Source organism: Neofelis nebulosa, chromosome 12 (genome assembly GCF_028018385.1).
Source record: "Neofelis nebulosa isolate mNeoNeb1 chromosome 12, mNeoNeb1.pri, whole genome shotgun sequence".
Lineage (NCBI taxonomy): Eukaryota > Metazoa > Chordata > Mammalia > Carnivora > Felidae > Neofelis > Neofelis nebulosa.
Genome location: NC_080793.1, coordinates 23,931,435 through 23,948,366, shown reverse-complemented (window position 1 = coordinate 23,948,366; position 16,932 = coordinate 23,931,435). Strand labels below are relative to the sequence as shown.

The window sequence follows — 16,932 nt, the reverse complement described above, 5'->3', positions numbered from 1 at the left end:
CCTTTTCCTCTATTTTTAAATATTTTTCCTTTTTTTATGGGAAAACACTATGTTTTCCTATTTTTTTTCTTTAGCATTTGACTATTTTTAAAAGAATTATTTTAAATCTACAGCACTGTGGGGAGACTCATTCACTCATTGGCTCGATTAACAATCTAGTGAGGACCTAGCAGGCACCAGGCACTTTTCTAGGTTCCAAAAACAGAACAGTCGACAAAACCAAGTCCCTGATGTCACGGAGTTGGCATTCAAGTGTTCCATTAAGAACAGATAATAAAACGATAAAGTCCGCCTTTCCAGCTTTGACCACTCTTATCATTTCGTAGTATTTGCTTAATATTTTAAAAATAAACTAATATGGCAAATACCATTCAGGCCCTCTTGTTACTTCTCCCAGTCCCCACTTCTCTCTCTCCTGAGGGGTAACTTCTCTTGAGTCGGGGTTCATCATTTCTATGCATGTTTTTACATTTATATTTCATATGTTTCTATACATGAATAACATCCTATGGTTTTGCATGCCTTAAAACTTTCTAAAAACGACATACTGTAGCATCCTCCACTCCTTACTTTACTCTGTCTACACTGGTTTTTTTTAATAGGTTTATTTATTTATTTTGAGAGAGAGAGTGAGAGAGAGAGACAGAGCATGAGTGGAGAGGGACAGAGAGAGAGAGAGAGAGAGAGAGAGAGAGAGAATCCCAAGCAGGCTCCATAGCTGTCAGCACAGAGCCTGATGCGGGGCTCAGTCTCATGAACTGTGAGAATCATGACCTGAGCCAAAATCAAGAGTCAGATGCTTAGCTGACTGAGCGACACAGGCACCCCTGTCTACCTTGTTTTCAGATGTGTCCACGTTGTTACTTGGGGCTCTACTTCATTCATTATAACTGCTGTATAGGATCCCTTTGAATGACTGTAGCACTATTTATTCATCCTCCCATTTCCTATGGAAATGTTGGTTGGTTCTCTCTCTCTCTTGATTGGTTCACTTTTTTTCTTTTCTTTTTTTTTTTTTTTGCCATTACAAACAATGCTTCAGTGAATGTTATTGTACATGTCGCTTTGCATAACCTACAGAAGAGTTTCTATCTATACGTCTAGGAGCGGAAGAACTAGTCATATAAGGACAACACATCCCCACACTCGTTACATACTGCGAATTATTCTTCAGAATGGCTGTGCTAACTTATAGCACAATATATTTTTAAAAGCTCCCTATTTTGCAAAATCTTTAGAACCAGAGATGGGAGCTGATGATGATCAGTAATTTTCTTTCATAAGATATAAAATGAATATTGAGAATATCATTCCCTGGACCCTCCTCAGTGACTAATTGCGCTTCTCATCTTGGCAATGGCAGTGGAGGAATCCGGCCCTAGGCCCCCATCCCCTCTGAGTTAGCACCATTAAGAATAGCAAAAATCCAATCGAATATATTCAAGGAAGGTAAAACTGGTGCCAGTCTATCTTCAGCTGAAGAGAAATTTAGGAAGACAAAATGTTAACGTAAATAGGGTGACTGACATTACTTAACCCCTCTGCCTTTTGTTACATCCCCCCAAATACAATTGTCTCTGTTGATGTCTAGGCAAAGTTCAGCAATTTTCTGGAATCCCCGCAAGCACTAGAGAGGGAAAATTCATAGTAGAGGGTTGTTCAAAGACAACTGATTTTTTTCCCTCCCACCAGGTCTAAATCTGAATTTGCAAAATCAATGAAGCCTTAAATCAGGTTTTTCTATTATTATTTTTAAACTTGTTTTGTTTTCCCCTCTCCATTCCTACAGAGTATAATTGCTCTTTCTGTTGCTTCTTCCAACAAACTATTTTACTGTTTTTAAAAGAATTATTTCAAGTCTACAGAACTGTAGGGAGAGTCACTCACTCATTCACTCAGTTAACATCTACTGAGGACCTACTACGCGCATAGGCACTGAGCCGCGGGGCAGCGTGGTGGCCTAGGGCATCAGCTCCACACCCAGGATTCTGGGTGCCCATCTGAGCTTCTCCTCCACCTTAACACTGGTCAACTTAACCTCCCTTTGCTTCAGTTTCTTCCTATGTGAAGTGCGATTAACAATAGTAATAATAGTAATAGTGTGAATCCCGTAGGACAGTCAAGATCATAACAGTAAGTGGTGCACAAGGACATGTGATGTGTTACTAGAGCCCTGAGGCAAGTGCTTTTTTTTTTCTGCCCAGAAAAGAAAGGAATGGGCTTTAGGAAATAAAGTTCATATGCAATAACTCAAGTGTCAGAGCTCTAGATTTGCTCTAGAGAAACACACACACACACACACACACACACACACACACACACACACACACACACTGCAGTACTGTACTCTGAATTAATTATGGAACAAATGCTCATTTAGATGAGCTATGGCCTAACCCTAAAAGGCTTGGCCTTTGAACCTTCAAAAGGCCATCGTAGAGTGGCCCCTGAGCCAGTCCTGGATCAGAAACCTTGTGCACCTGAAGACAATTTGACCGCAAGGTTGCTGGCTGTTTTTATCACGACCCGTTTATTTTCCTGTCTTTGCCATTATGAGAGGCTCTAGATGTCCTCAGAAATTCAGTATCGTGTTAAGCAGCGTACAAATTAGGGGAATGAATTAAGAAAAGAGCCTTCGTTATTGGCGTAAGTGAATTCTTTGGGCTGCAGCAAGCAGATATTCAAATCCAAGCTGTGCTGAATATTTCCATAATTATAAAGATTTCCCTGCCCATAATGCTTTCTGGTGGCTAAGCTCCGTGAGGGCAGAGGCCATTCTATCCTCGACATAAAGCACTGCACCTGACACTTGGTAGGAAGCCAGTAAGTATCTGTAAGATGGATGGAGAGACAGATTGTAACATGGGTTCCTGAAGAACAAAGGAGACTGAATTTATTTAAGATGATTGAGAATTAAAACAGAGCATAAATAACAAGACAAGGGACCATTCTTTTCAGAGCCATGATTGATTTTTAGCTTTTCTGGAAGCTTTTCAGTTTGTATCTACAACCGGCCAAGTGAACAGATGAGCATCTTACACAATGTCGAGTTCCTTATAAAATGATAAAATTTTATAAAATTTAAATTATAAATTATAAAAATTATAAAAATGCCTCATGTGTTGGAACACCACTTCATAGCTTACAAAGCCCCTTCGCATAATGACAGAACTAATGATTGTTTGAAAACTATGCGCCAGGATCTACGCTAAGTGCTGTGCATACATTGCCCCACTTATTCCTCAGGCCAACTCTGAACTGTAGTTTTTATAATTCCCATTTCACACATCAGAGAACTGAGGCACAAGGTAAGTGACTTTTCTAAGGTCACTAGGGTTTAAATCTAGACTTGCTTGGACTCCAGGGTCAGCACTGCCTCCGGAGAAAGCCTGGGAAAGACGGCAGGTGCTGTTTCTATCTTGCAGATAAAGAGATGCCATGAACGACACCAACGTGTTCCAGACAGGACTGGAAAGAAAGGACTTCCAGTTCCAGTCCAGTGCTGTTTCTCAGTACCATGTTACCACGCACTGACCTTCTAGAAGAATCCTCTATTTACCTACACCAGAGTTGGAAGCATTATTTGCTCCTCCTACTGGTTTCTTATTCTTACATATGGAATAAGTGACCATGGTATGCTTACACAAGACACTTTGTGACATGGCTTATGTGCTTAACAACGACCATTCATTTAGGAGACATGGCTAGTGCATCCTACATGTTAAGTCCAGCTGTCCCTGCTGGGGGCACTGGGGACAGCTTCCCTGAGGAAAGCACACTGAAGCTCTGGGAAGTGCATCCATTTGTCAGGTGTGCAAAGAAGCAGGTTGAGATGGACCCCCAGACCGTTACTCTACCCAGAATTTGCTTGTGCCTCGGTTCCCACCACTGCCTGTCACCTGCATCTCCTTGCTTCTCTAGACTTGCCAGCAACTCTGTCCCTTGCCAAAATGATTATTCTTAGAATAAGCAAAGGCTTCATTGCATTTTGGATCATCAACCAGTGTTGGCTCTGCTAGACTTTTCTTTAATATCAGAAACTGCATGTCCTAAGCGAATGCCACAGTAATTTAATTGGTTGGCGTGCATGGGCTCCCTTGTGGTGCAGTGCCATGAAACTGAGCCATTTCTCATATGTTGGCAACCCGAATGTCATCCATCTTGATCAGACTAAAGCTGGAGCAGCCTGGCTGAAGTTTTCCCTCGGGAGTCCACAGACTATTCTAGCGAACTGAAGGGAGGGAGGCCTTACCCTGATGGTGGTGAGCCTATCTGTCCTTGATGTTGTCACCTCGCATTTTATTTATTAGCATCTGTGGCCCTGACATTGCGTTGGCATGCTCGGATTGCTTTTTATTGGCCTGGGAAACTATTTTTCTTTCCACTTAGTTTCTCTTGGCAGTTTGGTTATACCAAAGCAGACTTTTATGATATAAATGTGATCATAGCTTATGTAAGTCCACAGAGCTTGAGAGATTGAATCCACACTGGTCCAGTTGTTTGGAATTATTTTCCAGTTTACTTGTTCACAAAGAGACCAAGACGGCCTATAGCTGTGCTGTCCAATACGGTAGTCACAGGGTCCCTGAGGATATTAAAATTAAAATTAATTAAACTTAAATGTTTAGTTTCTCAGCCACACTAGCCTTATTCCTTGTGCCCCATAGCCATGTAGCTTAGTGGCTACCATATTGATAACACAGATAGTAATGTCTGTCAGACAGCACTGATCGGATGACATGTAGAGATCTGTGTTATCAACACACTTAGTGCAGAGCCAAGTGTGGTTCAAAAAGAGGTGCAGAACATTTCAGGGTAATTAAATCTTTCTATATTGAAAACTATGGGTCAAATAGCAAATGAAATCTGGCTTCGAAATGAGTGCATATCCGGAACCAACCAGCCTGCTTTACTGACCATGTCTCTCCTACCTCCCAGCAGTATCAGACCATCTTACGTTCCCTTTGTTATATGCTATTGAGAAGGAAGGAGGAAAGACATGGAGAAGTTGATTTGTGTACATAGTGAACATCCATGAACTCTGGTTAATTTTTTTCCCTCTCTCTTCAGGTCCTTGAGGCCACACGGGTTAATCGAAGAAAGAGCGCACTGGCCTTGCGCTGGGAGGCAGGGATCTATGCCAACCAGGAGGAAGAGGACGATGAGTAACAAACTTCCTTCCACCCAGGAAGCTTCTTTGGTGCTTGGGTTACCAAGAAACCAAGCAATCAACACATCGAAGCATTTTAATGGAATATTTATTGAAGTGCAAACAAACTCCACAATCCTTATGTAGACCAGAAGCTGCAATGACCAACAATTAAAAATAAAGTAAAAAGAAGCCTACCCATCAAACTCTATAAACACCCAGGAGTCAAAAGACAAAGGATTTTTTGAGACTCAAAAGAATCACCTGGATTTGGACCAATCCACAATTGATCCAAAAGGACAAAGCAGTAACAAGCAAATCAACATGGTTGCTCCAGGCGGAATTGAGACCAGCCTCGCTGGGTGATGACAAACATTGGTGACAGGGCCATTTAGAGCTGCAGAGCCCACGCCGGTGCAATCTACAGGGTGTTGGAGACTCCCTGCACCGGTTCCCTACCGTCGCTCACAGCATCAGAGGTGTGGGAATAACTCCGTTTACTCCAGCAGCCGTAAAATGAAATGCAAGTTTCTCTGTATCTGCCAGGAGAGGCAATTAGGATTCCATTTCTCTTACATCTAATTGTTTTTAATTGGGAGCAATTAATGATCGCAATATATAAAATCCACCTTCTTAAGACAATGTTTCTTCATGTTGCAAACACAATCTATTCTACATGAGGGGTTTGAGAAAGAGGGAGAAAGCCAAACCAAATGGATTATTTTAGCTTTAGGATCTCGTCTGCTTGTAGTATTGACTAATTTGCCGTTTATGAGAACACATTTTCACAATTATGTTTCTTCATATGAAAACTATATTTAGTGGGCAACAACTATTTTTATGATGGGATGGGGGGAGTATATCCATGTATAAAATCTGTACACATCCAACAGCTTGGCTCAAGATGGTGGGGGTATTTTTAGAGTGGCAATAATTGAAAAAAGGGCAAACTCTGCCTTCGAGAGGCAGATGACAGGAAATAAAAAGGTGTTTATAACTATATTTTATATTATAAAGTGGACCTTAGTAGGAAGAATGACAGATTATTTTGGATCAATCAGAAAGGAATCATTAAAGAAAGGACATGAAGGTAGACAGAGAAACAGGGAGGGAGAACGTGGGAAATTAAGGAAGTAACAGATATTATTTTTGCTGAGCAACCAGCGTTTTTCAGAATGATGAAGAGAAAAATATAGAATAGAAATCTAAGTGCAGGCTTGGAATCAGCTACAAATCCTAAAGATGGTGTGTGTGTGTGTGCGTGCGTGTGTGTGCGTGTTTGTGTGCGCGCGTGTGTGCGTGCCCGTGCGTGCTCATGCACGTCCCTTTGTGTGTTTGGGTAAAGTGTGTGTGCAAGGATTAAAATTCCAGAATGCTCATGGGACAAGGGTGTACAGTTATTTCCTCCAAAGCTGTTTGCCAGCGTCAGGAGTGAGTGAGAATTTCTTTTTTATGAAAAGGGATATAGAGGCACCGACCTGATGCAGTATTTGTAATATTAAATCGACCTAACATGGTATTTGCATGAGTCACAATTGCAAAGTTTTGAGCAGTTTTGTAATTTGACATTTAGAGAAGTACCGTATTTATTCTCATGCTTTGTATTCATAGCTTAGTATACTGTAAAGGATGCCAGCTTTAGCTTACTGTCATTTAAAGCAATATGATATGGGTATTCAATAATTGGGTGCCCTGAATTTCTGGATGAGAAAAGTTTTTAATTCTGGCCATGAGAAAAAACACTGACCAGCCTTTCTTTTTTCTATTTGTTTTAAAACTATGGTTTTTAAAAGAGCAATAATGAAGCCAGACCTCACTAAAATTCCTTTTTGTTTTTATACTGTTACGTCACAAGCTCTAATATGTTATTCTGACAAATAACAACTCCACAACAGTGTGTACATAGATGTTAGGCACATTACCTTTGCTTCTTTTAATAGTGTAGTGTTGACTTTAGGGGGAAAGTTTATTCACAGGCAAGCGGTAGGCATAAAGTAGAAATGCAACCATCTGATAACTTACAAGGATCCTTTAAAACTGCCAAAGGAACCTGCAATTTGAAGCCAAATTCTAGAGATCGGTGGCTGGCACCATCTTTAAGTGGTGTATTCTCCTGAATATCGTGAAGGAATATTCAACAAAATGTGCTAGCCACTGGGGACACAAAACAAATAAGATCCCTGCTGCAAGGAATTCATTTTCAAGTGGGGGAGGCTGGCATGGAGACAGACATTCCCAGGAAAATGAGGTTTGTGTTAGACTAGAAGTCCTGGCGGGTGAAACGGGAGCCCCCAGGAAGGCTGCCTTGCCTGAGGATTTTCAGCGTTCCCATGGCAGGCATGTGACTAAAAGATGGGACAAGAGCTTCCTGTGGCTCAGGGGCACACTGGCAGCTAGGATGGCTGGAGAGCAGATGGTTTTATGAGATGCACAAAAAAAGAAACATGCTTCGTGTTTTCTGGACTAACTCTGAATCTGGTAGAGAACACAGACTTGATATAGACAAACACTGTCTTTCCCAAGAGGAAACAGCCCTCAGGACCCACCTGACATTGTTGTGTTTTGAAGGAAGCCGGGTCCCCACCCATCTTAAACCTACATTTGAGAAGAGAATTTGCAGCTGAATGGGAAGCTTAGGAGGCCACACAATTCGTGGAATCTTTTGGAGGCAGACAAATTGGCCTTTGACTACAGTTGACTGAACCGGAAGCATTGCCTAGAGTTCTAGCAGGGATCCTTGGGTCCTCGCTCCACGTGTAGATAAGGCAACAAATGCAGAGTTTCCGTGAGCCTCCCACAGTCACGGCGCTGCTTAACTGTGGCCCCTACATCTGCAACATTCGCTTGTTCCCTCTGCTGCCTTCTGAGGACTGCTGTCGATTTCCTTGGTCCACTCACTTAGAATCCTATTAAAATGTAAATTGCAGTTCCCTTGGAAGAGCCAGGTTTTCTCTGTGCTCTTGAGTTTTTTCCTCGTTCAGAAAACATCGGGCCTTGTACACAGCACCGTGCTAGGTCCTGGGATCCCAAAGGAACCCCTTTAACCTTCTGAACATGCAACAGACCCCTGGAGGAGAGTCATTACTGCCTAATCCATCAAGAGGAAGAGGCCTGTCAAGGAAATTGGCCTCTGATGCTCGTCCCTGCCCCTAAATAGCACGCAAGCTTGTTAATCTCAACTATAACAAATGTTTAGATTCTGTAGATGTTAAAAGCTTTCCTGAAAGCGTTCCCTTCCACAGTGTTTATAGATGTTCACTTTCCTCGGGAGCTGATTAACTACTGACATGCCTTGGCTCTCTCATCCAGAAATTATGGAAACAGGGTCTGTCAGTGGTAGGAGGCTGGGCTGTAGTCTACTCGGGTGACACAATGCAATTTCCTTGCCTCTTTACACCTCTGCATGCTGCCCACCTTAGACAATGACGTATAAGCAGTATATAGATCAGTGTCCACGTACATACACAACACAACACAACACACACATATAAGGTGTAACAAGAAACACTAAGACAGTGTTGACTCTTGTCTCTGAAGACAAACATTTTTCCAACTCAAGAATGGATGTAATTAAACTATGTATTGAAAAAAAAATAGCCTAAGTGTTTAGAGATGGTGAATATATCCAGTTTTAGTGACAGAACCAATTTCCTGAATTTTAAGCATTCAGTGAGTGAACTGCCAGCTTTGATTTTGTGTTGCCCTTTACCCAAATGACTTTTTTTTTTTTTTTGGAGGAGGGGTGGGGGGGGAAACAGCAGCAATACTGTGTTTGAAAATTATACTCTGTATCTGGCTCTCCTGTGTATGTTAACCACTTAAATGTTATTATCCTGCTTCAGTTTTATAGTGATTGTGAGGCATTCGATGCAAGTATACAATTATTTTCTCATTAAAACCCGGTGTGTGCTGTGTTTTTTTATAAACCATGGCTACTTGTTTGACTGGGGGTGGAGAGAGGTCAGAAGACGGACCCGCCAAACGGTGACACGCAGGCGCCCTTGGCCTTGACTTCTGTGTGTCGACATCTGCCTCTCGCATACTTGAACCACAAAGGCTAAACCAGCTGGTGGGGCAGTGGTCCCCAGCCTGTGACAGGCTGTCCCAATGCCCCTTTTTGCCATGCTGTCTCCAACTGCCCTGGCTAGAGCCTAGAAACCTCTGATGGGACCCCGGAAAAGATTCGGGTACCTCTGGATGAGGTAGGTGTACTCCAAGGTCAGAGATGGCTGGGCAAACAGTAGGACAAATGGTTAAAACTCAAGCTTTGCATGTGGCTCCTGGGTTCTAATTCTTATTATCACATTCTCAGCACCTGTATTCAGCTCTCCTCTGAAGAATGGAGAATTTCAGACTTTAAAGAGCATATGAAGACTACAGATTAATCAGGAAGCTTCTTCCCCAAATTTCCTCGTGCCCTCCTATCTACTCCCTCACGGCCACTTCAGGGTCCAGCTGCCCCGTTCACCCTCTGGCCCCTCACACTTACCTGTAGCGCAGACCTTCTGTCTCCGGTTCCTCCCCACCACCGCCACTCTCCTTGGGGTCTCTTCCTCCATCTCTCCCATCTACGGGACTCCTTCCAACATTCTGGGGCAGCGCCTTGTGATCAGCTAGGGATTCTGCGTCCTGGTCATTTTTGCACCCATCACTACTATCATCTGGGGGTGCTGGGCCACGCCAGGGAAGTCACGTGCACAGGGCTGGGTACTCGGAATGGGTTGCAGAGTCTGGTATGTCAGGGTGGAAGGGATCTTCAGGGATTCTCACGGAGGAAGCTCTTAGGGCAAAACTAATGCGAGGCATTACTACTAATGGGTAAAGGGCGGATATGCAGGCTTTTTGCTGTGACCTAGACCTATGGTCACTACTCCGGGTTCATCCCTCCCTGTATATATTGGTGTCAGACAACCGTTGTGGGACACATGAGGCCATGAAGTCACTTTGGAGCATTGCTCATTTTAATTATGGGATTCCTATGCCATAAGAGTGTGGTGACTATGTATCTCCCTGCACAGAACCCACACAAAATTCAGAATGGGGCTGCTGGGAGCACAGAAAACAAGTGGGGAATCGAAAGGGAGACTTTCAAAGGCTTTAAAGATGATACCAAGGCAAAGAACGGGGCCTCAGGAAATACCTGCAGAGGGCATACCAGCAATTTCTTTTTTTTTTTTGTTTAAGTTTTCTATTTTTTTATTTTAGAGAAAGAACATGAGCAGAGGAGAGGGGCTCCTAAGAGGCTCCATGCTCAGGGTGGAGCCTGACGCAGGGCTCGATCCCACAACCCTGGGATCATGACCTGAGCTGAAATCAAGAGTCGGGTGTTCAACCACCTGAGCCACCCAGGCGCCCCCACGCTGGCAATTTCTAAATGTCGCCCAAGCATTCAGATGTTTTCTTTCCGAGAAAGAAGAATGTTTGCACAATAAAAAAATTTTTTTTTGTTTTAATTCTGCCATGACCTAGTCATCTCAGTGTCAGTCAACCTTGACGGGAGAATTATCCAGATGCTTTGTTCTCGGTTCACAGGTAGTAGGCTCCGAACAATTGGAATGGACGTGCTGGCACCTGGCAAGGTAAAGTCACAAACCTCTCCTTTGCTTGGTTTTTCTCTGCCCACCCACTGAGGCCACATTCTGTCTCTGCAGGGGTCTTCAGCTGTTTACACTGATGTGCCTCCAGGGAGCACTGGCTCTTCTGCCCCAGAAATAGTCTGTGTCACCTGGAGGGCTCATTAAACACAGATTCAGCTTTCTGATTCAGTACGTCTAGGGTATGCAGCCCAAGAATTTTCTAACCAGTTCCCTGGAGATGCTGCTGGTGGTGATGGTCCAGGAACCTCACTTTGAGAATCACTGATCTGGAGTAAGTAATGAACGAGGTCTGGGCATACCACTTCCATTTGCAAATGGGGGAATTGATGCATGATTTATAAGCTGCAGATACAGTCACACATCGTTCTGGGTTGTTTTGAATATTTGTCGGGGGCTTTTGTGCATTTGTCCAGCATATCAACTCAATGCTTTGTGGGTCTTGGTGAGGCAGAGCTTTGATTCCATTCAGACTGTCGAGAAAAGACAACCTCCCCACCCCCAGCAAAAAGGCTGAGCAAATTAAGAAGAAAATGTAAAGAGAAGATAATATCTATCATCTATCTATCTATCTATCTATCTATCCAGACTTTGATTCCAGGGTAAGATCAAGGGATTCGTTTGATCTTTGGGAGAAGTTTTTATTGTCTGGGGTGATAGCAACATCAGGACTCCATACGTGTTGTTTTGCTTTGTTTCGTTTTGTTTTACTAACATGGTTGCACGGTTTGAGATAAGATGCAAAATAAAAGGCCATTCTCATTTGGTCTAGAGCAGCACTTCTCAATTCGGACTCCATCTGAATCACCCGGAAAAAGCTTTAAAGTTTGGATTCATTAATGGCTGGAGCCCAGACATTAATACAAATTAAAAGCATCTCAGGAGAGACTCATATGCACCAGGCTTGTGCCTCACTGTCCAGTTCTGTGGCCCCTAACCCTGGCTGCACCGCACATAGGATCATCAGGTGTTTTTTAGAGAGACTGGCCCTTGGGCTTCACCCCAAGATCTTCTGATTGATTTCATCTTAATTGGACATGGCTATGAACGTGGGCATGTTTTAGTAGCTGCCAAGGTTGAGAAGCTAACATGCAGCCAAGGTTGAGAATCGCTCGTCTAGTGGAGAAATGTGTTTGCCTCACAATCTGACCCTCTACAGAAAGTTCTTGGGGCAACATCAAAATGAAATGAATAAAAGGCCTTGAGGAGCTGAACTGGACCCTCTCACGGTCCCAGGAGACAGAGGGCAGTGTTGGTGACTGAGGGAGGGACTCTGCAAAGGGGCTTTGTTACTCCTTCTCTGATACTCACAGCTCTGCTCCCTCCACCCCTCCAGCTGACAGCAGGCCCAGTGGTTAACACTTGGGTAAACTGAAGAATGAAAAAGCTACAAGGGAGGCATGTTCTAGCCTCTAATAGCTGCACACTGAGAAAAAAGCCCAAACGGACAAAGACCAAAAATGTCACCGGACTATTTCTGGGAGATGAAGCCAAGGTCATTCTTTCCGTTTTCTTCGTAAGCGTTTGCAGACTTCTGTGGTATAAATATTCCTGCAATGGCTGACTTCAAGATGCCAACAGTTTAACAACTGGTTCCCAGGATCCCTGAAATTTCACAATTGGCGGGAAAAAAAAACTACTGTGATTAGAAAACGCAGGCTGTCCTAGAGGTCTGGAGCTAGAGCTCTCACTAACAGAGCTTTCACTGGCCTGAAGTGGCTCTTCTGAACCAGTCCCAGCAGGTAGCAATCAGGGACTCGGGATTCTGACCATCTCGTGTGATGATCGTGATGAGTCCCAGGTGGCAAAAACAGCCAGCCTAGGTCATGTGCACACTCCTGTTGCTGGGGTCTGTGGTGGAGGAGAGGAGAGGAAGGAATGCCGGGAAGACCACGTATGTGAACCCAAAGAGCCCGTCGTGCAGACGATGTCCCTGCTCGTATGGGTATTTCCATTGTCACTGTCAGTGTCCCTCTGACAAACCTTTGGGATCAGACAGGGACCTCAGATTTGAGGCTCACCACTTCTTCAGTGGAACCTTTGACCATTTACTTACTCTAGATTGGATTTCTGACTTCTGGAATTGCTGTGGGGAATGAATATAAATGGTTGGTACGGATGTGCTCAGAGTTTACTTCCTTGAAAGCCCTGCATTCAGTCAGCAAATGCTTACTGAGTGCCTACTATGTGTCCACCTCTGTGCATATGAGGACAAATGAAAATGAGGCTCGTTCAGATGGTTTCAACTGGAATTGGAGGGGCTGTTAGCATTGGGAATGTGGGGACAGAGCTGCTTCAAAGTCAGGCAATGTTTCCACAGCTGCCTGTTAAATAGGGCCATCCTGTGATAACCTGCACTGTCTTAGCATGCTTTTAATTATTCCTCGTGGCATAGGACCCATATTCTTCTGGGCAAGAGAGAGAAAGAGATCCAAGTGAAAAGATGTTTCGTAGAAGCCATAAATGTCCCAGAATTCATCAACGGAGGATCGAAAGATGCTAGGAACTTGCAAGGGGACATTTAGGAAAGAACTCCCTTAGATGAACAAGAGGGCTGCGTGATCACCACCATGGATCATCGGAAGGGTGGAGTTTCTCCCTGTGGTCAGTGTTCCCCCTTGACGGCAAGTATGAAGTATGGCCACTAGGTGGCAGTGCTCTCCAAGGTGAAAGCGGCTTTCCCAGCCAAGAGCCTCTCCGGGGGGCCCTGGCCATTTCCCACTCTTAACACAAGACAGGCCTCCATTGAGATCTTAGATGTAGCCACACCGAAAACACCAAAGTGGAAACCACCGCATGTGCAATCCTACATGGAGGTCAAATGCGGCCCTTCACTTACACTTACGTTTCAGTGGAAAATTGGCCGTTGCCACCAGGTGGCAGCAGACATCTATTTGCGAGCTTCCACCAGCAATGGCTCTGCTCCCCAAGGGCCAGCTCTGTACCAGGCACTGTGCTGAGCGCTCTAGGTAGCTTATTTCACTCAGTTCTTACAACACTCCTTTGAACTACGTACTAGTAGTATCTTCATTTTACAAAGGAGGAAACTCCCACTCGGGGAGTTTGAAGAAGTTGGTGTGCCCATGACATGAGCCGGGGTGGAAGGAGGATGAAAATCCTGGCAGCTTACCTCCCCAACTTCTCATCGACTTGACTCAATAGCAAAACTTCCATCTTGGTCCTGGGCCAGTTCTGCTTTCTCTCAGCCCGGGAGAACATGCCTTCAGAACAGGACAGCTGCTGAAAGCTGGAAACTGGGTGTGTACATCGAAGTGGGGTTGTGGGTGGGGCATCGACAGTCCCTTAAAAGCTGCCAATGTCACTAAGAGCCAACACATGCTAAAATTCTGGTTCCTTCCAGCTGGGCATGTGGTCTGCCCTCTACATTATCACAAATGCTACTGAGTCATGCAAATGTCTTGGTGGCCCTAGAAATTATCTCCGGCTCTCTAGCCCAGGCACATTTTCGTCGGCTCCTACTGTTCCCATGTACACACACACACACACACACACACACACATTTTACAGAATCACTCCAGCTCTAGATGTCCACTTCTGTACTGAGTAGGGTAAAGCTAGACTGCCAACAAAGAGACCCAATAATTAATTCAGTGTCTGAAGGAAGACATTTTATTTCTGTCTCACATTACAGTCCAAGGGGAGCATTCAAGCTCTGAGGGCAGATTTAAGTTAGCGTCTTTGTCCTCCATCCCCTCTGGGACCTGTTGTCAAGGGTATGGTTCGGCTTTAGGAAATGGTAAGATGCAGTGAAACCATTTACCGAAAACATGGGTGTGCCCATTCCCTGGACCCTCAGTGGCCGTGGCTTCCCTGCATTTGATTAAGACAGTAGACTGGCTTTTATTTTATTTATTTATTTATTTAAATATGAAATTTATGGTCAAATTGGTTTCCATACAACACCCAGTGCTCATCCCAACAGGTACCCTCCTTAATGCCCAGCACCCACTTTCCCCTCTCCCCCTCCCCCCATCAGCTCTGTTTATTCTCAGTTAAGAGTCTCTTATGGTTTACCTCCCTCCAACTTTTCCTCCCCCCATGGTCTTCTGTTAAGTTTAGTGGAAACATATGGTATCTGTCTTTCTCTGTATGACTTATTTCACTTAGCATAACACTCTCCAGTTCCATCCACATTGCTACAAAAGGTCATATTTCATTCTTTCTCATTGCCAAGTAATGTTCCATTGTGTATATAAAGCACAATTTCTTTATCCATTCATCAGCTGATGGACATTTAGGCTCTTTCCATAATTTGGCTGTTGTTGAGAGTGCTGCTATAAACATTGGGGTACAAGTGCCCCCATGCATCAGCACTCCTGTATCCCTTGGGTAAATTCCTAGCAGTGCTATTGCTGGGTCATAGGGTAGATACTGTTTTTAATTTTTTGAGGAACCTCCCCACTGTTTTCCAGAGCTAGACTGGCTTTTAGAGATTAGAAAACTATTTCTAGAATTTCTATTGCTACCACAGAAGCTGGCAAGGGAGCAATCCAAAGGAAGCCTGAAGGAATAAGCTGTTAAAAACGTGATCTAAGTTGCACATCCTCTCTTGGTACATAGTCCCCATCAAGTGTATCCTTTCCCGGGGTTATAACGGCACAACCTATGGGAAGAGAAATAGTTACAAGGACAGGTGACAGGAACACAGAGCTAGAAAGTCCTCTGCACTCATCAGGATATCCCATGCCTTTTATCACAAAGGATACCGCATGCCTCCTTGTGCATCACAGATACCACTCAAACACCCATGTCCCACAAATCCCATGTATCCCGGAAGCAGTGTTGGCATGCTTAATGGGGACTCGTGCGAAAGTTTCGCCTGGGCTGGGGAGCCTCAGGGACAATCACCGATAAAAATAAGCTGACTGTGCTCGGCTGCCCCTCAGTCATGCCACCTGTGTTTCACCCAGTGCGGTGGAGCAGGACTTTATGGAACGTGTCTGGGTCATGCAGCTGTTTGCACTTGAGCTACCTTCTCTGAGTTGCAAGCCATGCAGATTGACCCTGAGAAGATGCTGGTGGCTGCTGAATACGTTTGCCATGTTTTTCGGTCCGAGTTAACGTCAGCTGGTCAGAAACGACCTCCCGCTTGCCTCCAGAGCTGCTGGAGCATGGCAGTGACACTTTGCTAACGCTATAGAATGTATTCATGAAAGATAAATGATGTTCTATAACCACGGGTTCATGAGTTGTTTGAGGGAGGGTTGTATCAATCTGCCAGCAAAGCTTAGTGGTGATAATGATACGCATCTGGTTTTGGTGGAGCCTGTGGGGTTTTGACCATTGAAGGCTGGCCGCGTAGCTTCAATATGCCTGGAGGGCCAGCTCCCTACAAGAGACTCCCACCACAGGGAGATTTTGGGTTCCTACTGCTCAGGGTCTTTGCATGTACACCACTGAGTATGTGGGACCTGTGTGACTCAGCAATGGGAGGACAAAGAAGACTGTTCCCGAGAGTGCCAGACCCCTCCTGATAAGTCTCTCTCTCCTGAATTACACCCATTGCCTGTGACAAGGCTGAGCGTAGCACGTTTGAATCCTGTGAGCCCTGTCAGCAGCAGAGCATTTAAGGTAATTAATGTGCAATTAACACACATTATCTTTTCGATGCACCTTCATAGTCTGTTCTTAATGTCACCTAAGCCATCTGCTTGCTAAGTGCACTTGGTCCTTGGCAATCAGTCTGGTGACCCGGAAAGGTAAAGAAAGCCTCGTTACAAGGGGAATAATGAGGGCTCTAGGCTGTAACTCTCTGGCCTCCATAAACACGACCAAAGAGAACTCAGGTGATTTGCTGGAACAGCATGTAAGGTGGAGGAGGGGCACAGAGCCTCTCCCACAGGGAGTCTGTCACCTGCAGGGAGGGCAGCGGGAGCACCACAGAGGAGCTTTCCCAGGAGGAAGGCAGCTGGGAACAGAGACGAGCACCAGGACAGAGCCCTGTGGATGAGACAGAGGGATGTACTCAGAGATGTGAAGAGGGAGCCACAGGGTTTGCTGGGTAAGCATACATAACTTTTAAAAAATCCTAATGTATTGAGGTGAAATTCACATAACTTAATCATGTTTAAAGTGAACAAGTCAGTACATTGGTACATTCACAATGTTGTGAACTCTCTAGTTCCAAACCACGTTCGTCATCCCCAACAGACACCCCACAATCAAGCA

At 44.5% G+C, this 16,932-nt stretch overlaps 1 protein-coding gene across 12 annotated transcripts in view; it reads left to right on the top strand.

Moving 5' to 3' along the window:
* The window catches only part of PALM2AKAP2 (PALM2 and AKAP2 fusion), a 484,510-nt gene extending 475,463 nt beyond the window's left edge, over window positions 1-9,047 (top strand). For 11 of the 12 annotated variants that reach the window (XM_058694604.1, XM_058694609.1, XM_058694606.1 and 8 more), the window contains one exon: window positions 5,071-9,047. In XM_058694604.1, coding sequence (XP_058550587.1) covers window positions 5,071-5,169 — 99 coding nt within the window. In that variant the 3' untranslated portion in view covers window positions 5,170-9,047. The remainder of the gene's footprint in view (window positions 1-5,070) is intronic. The other variant, XM_058694608.1, reaches the window with a different exon arrangement.
* The last annotated feature ends 7,885 nt before the right edge of the window (window positions 9,048-16,932 follow it).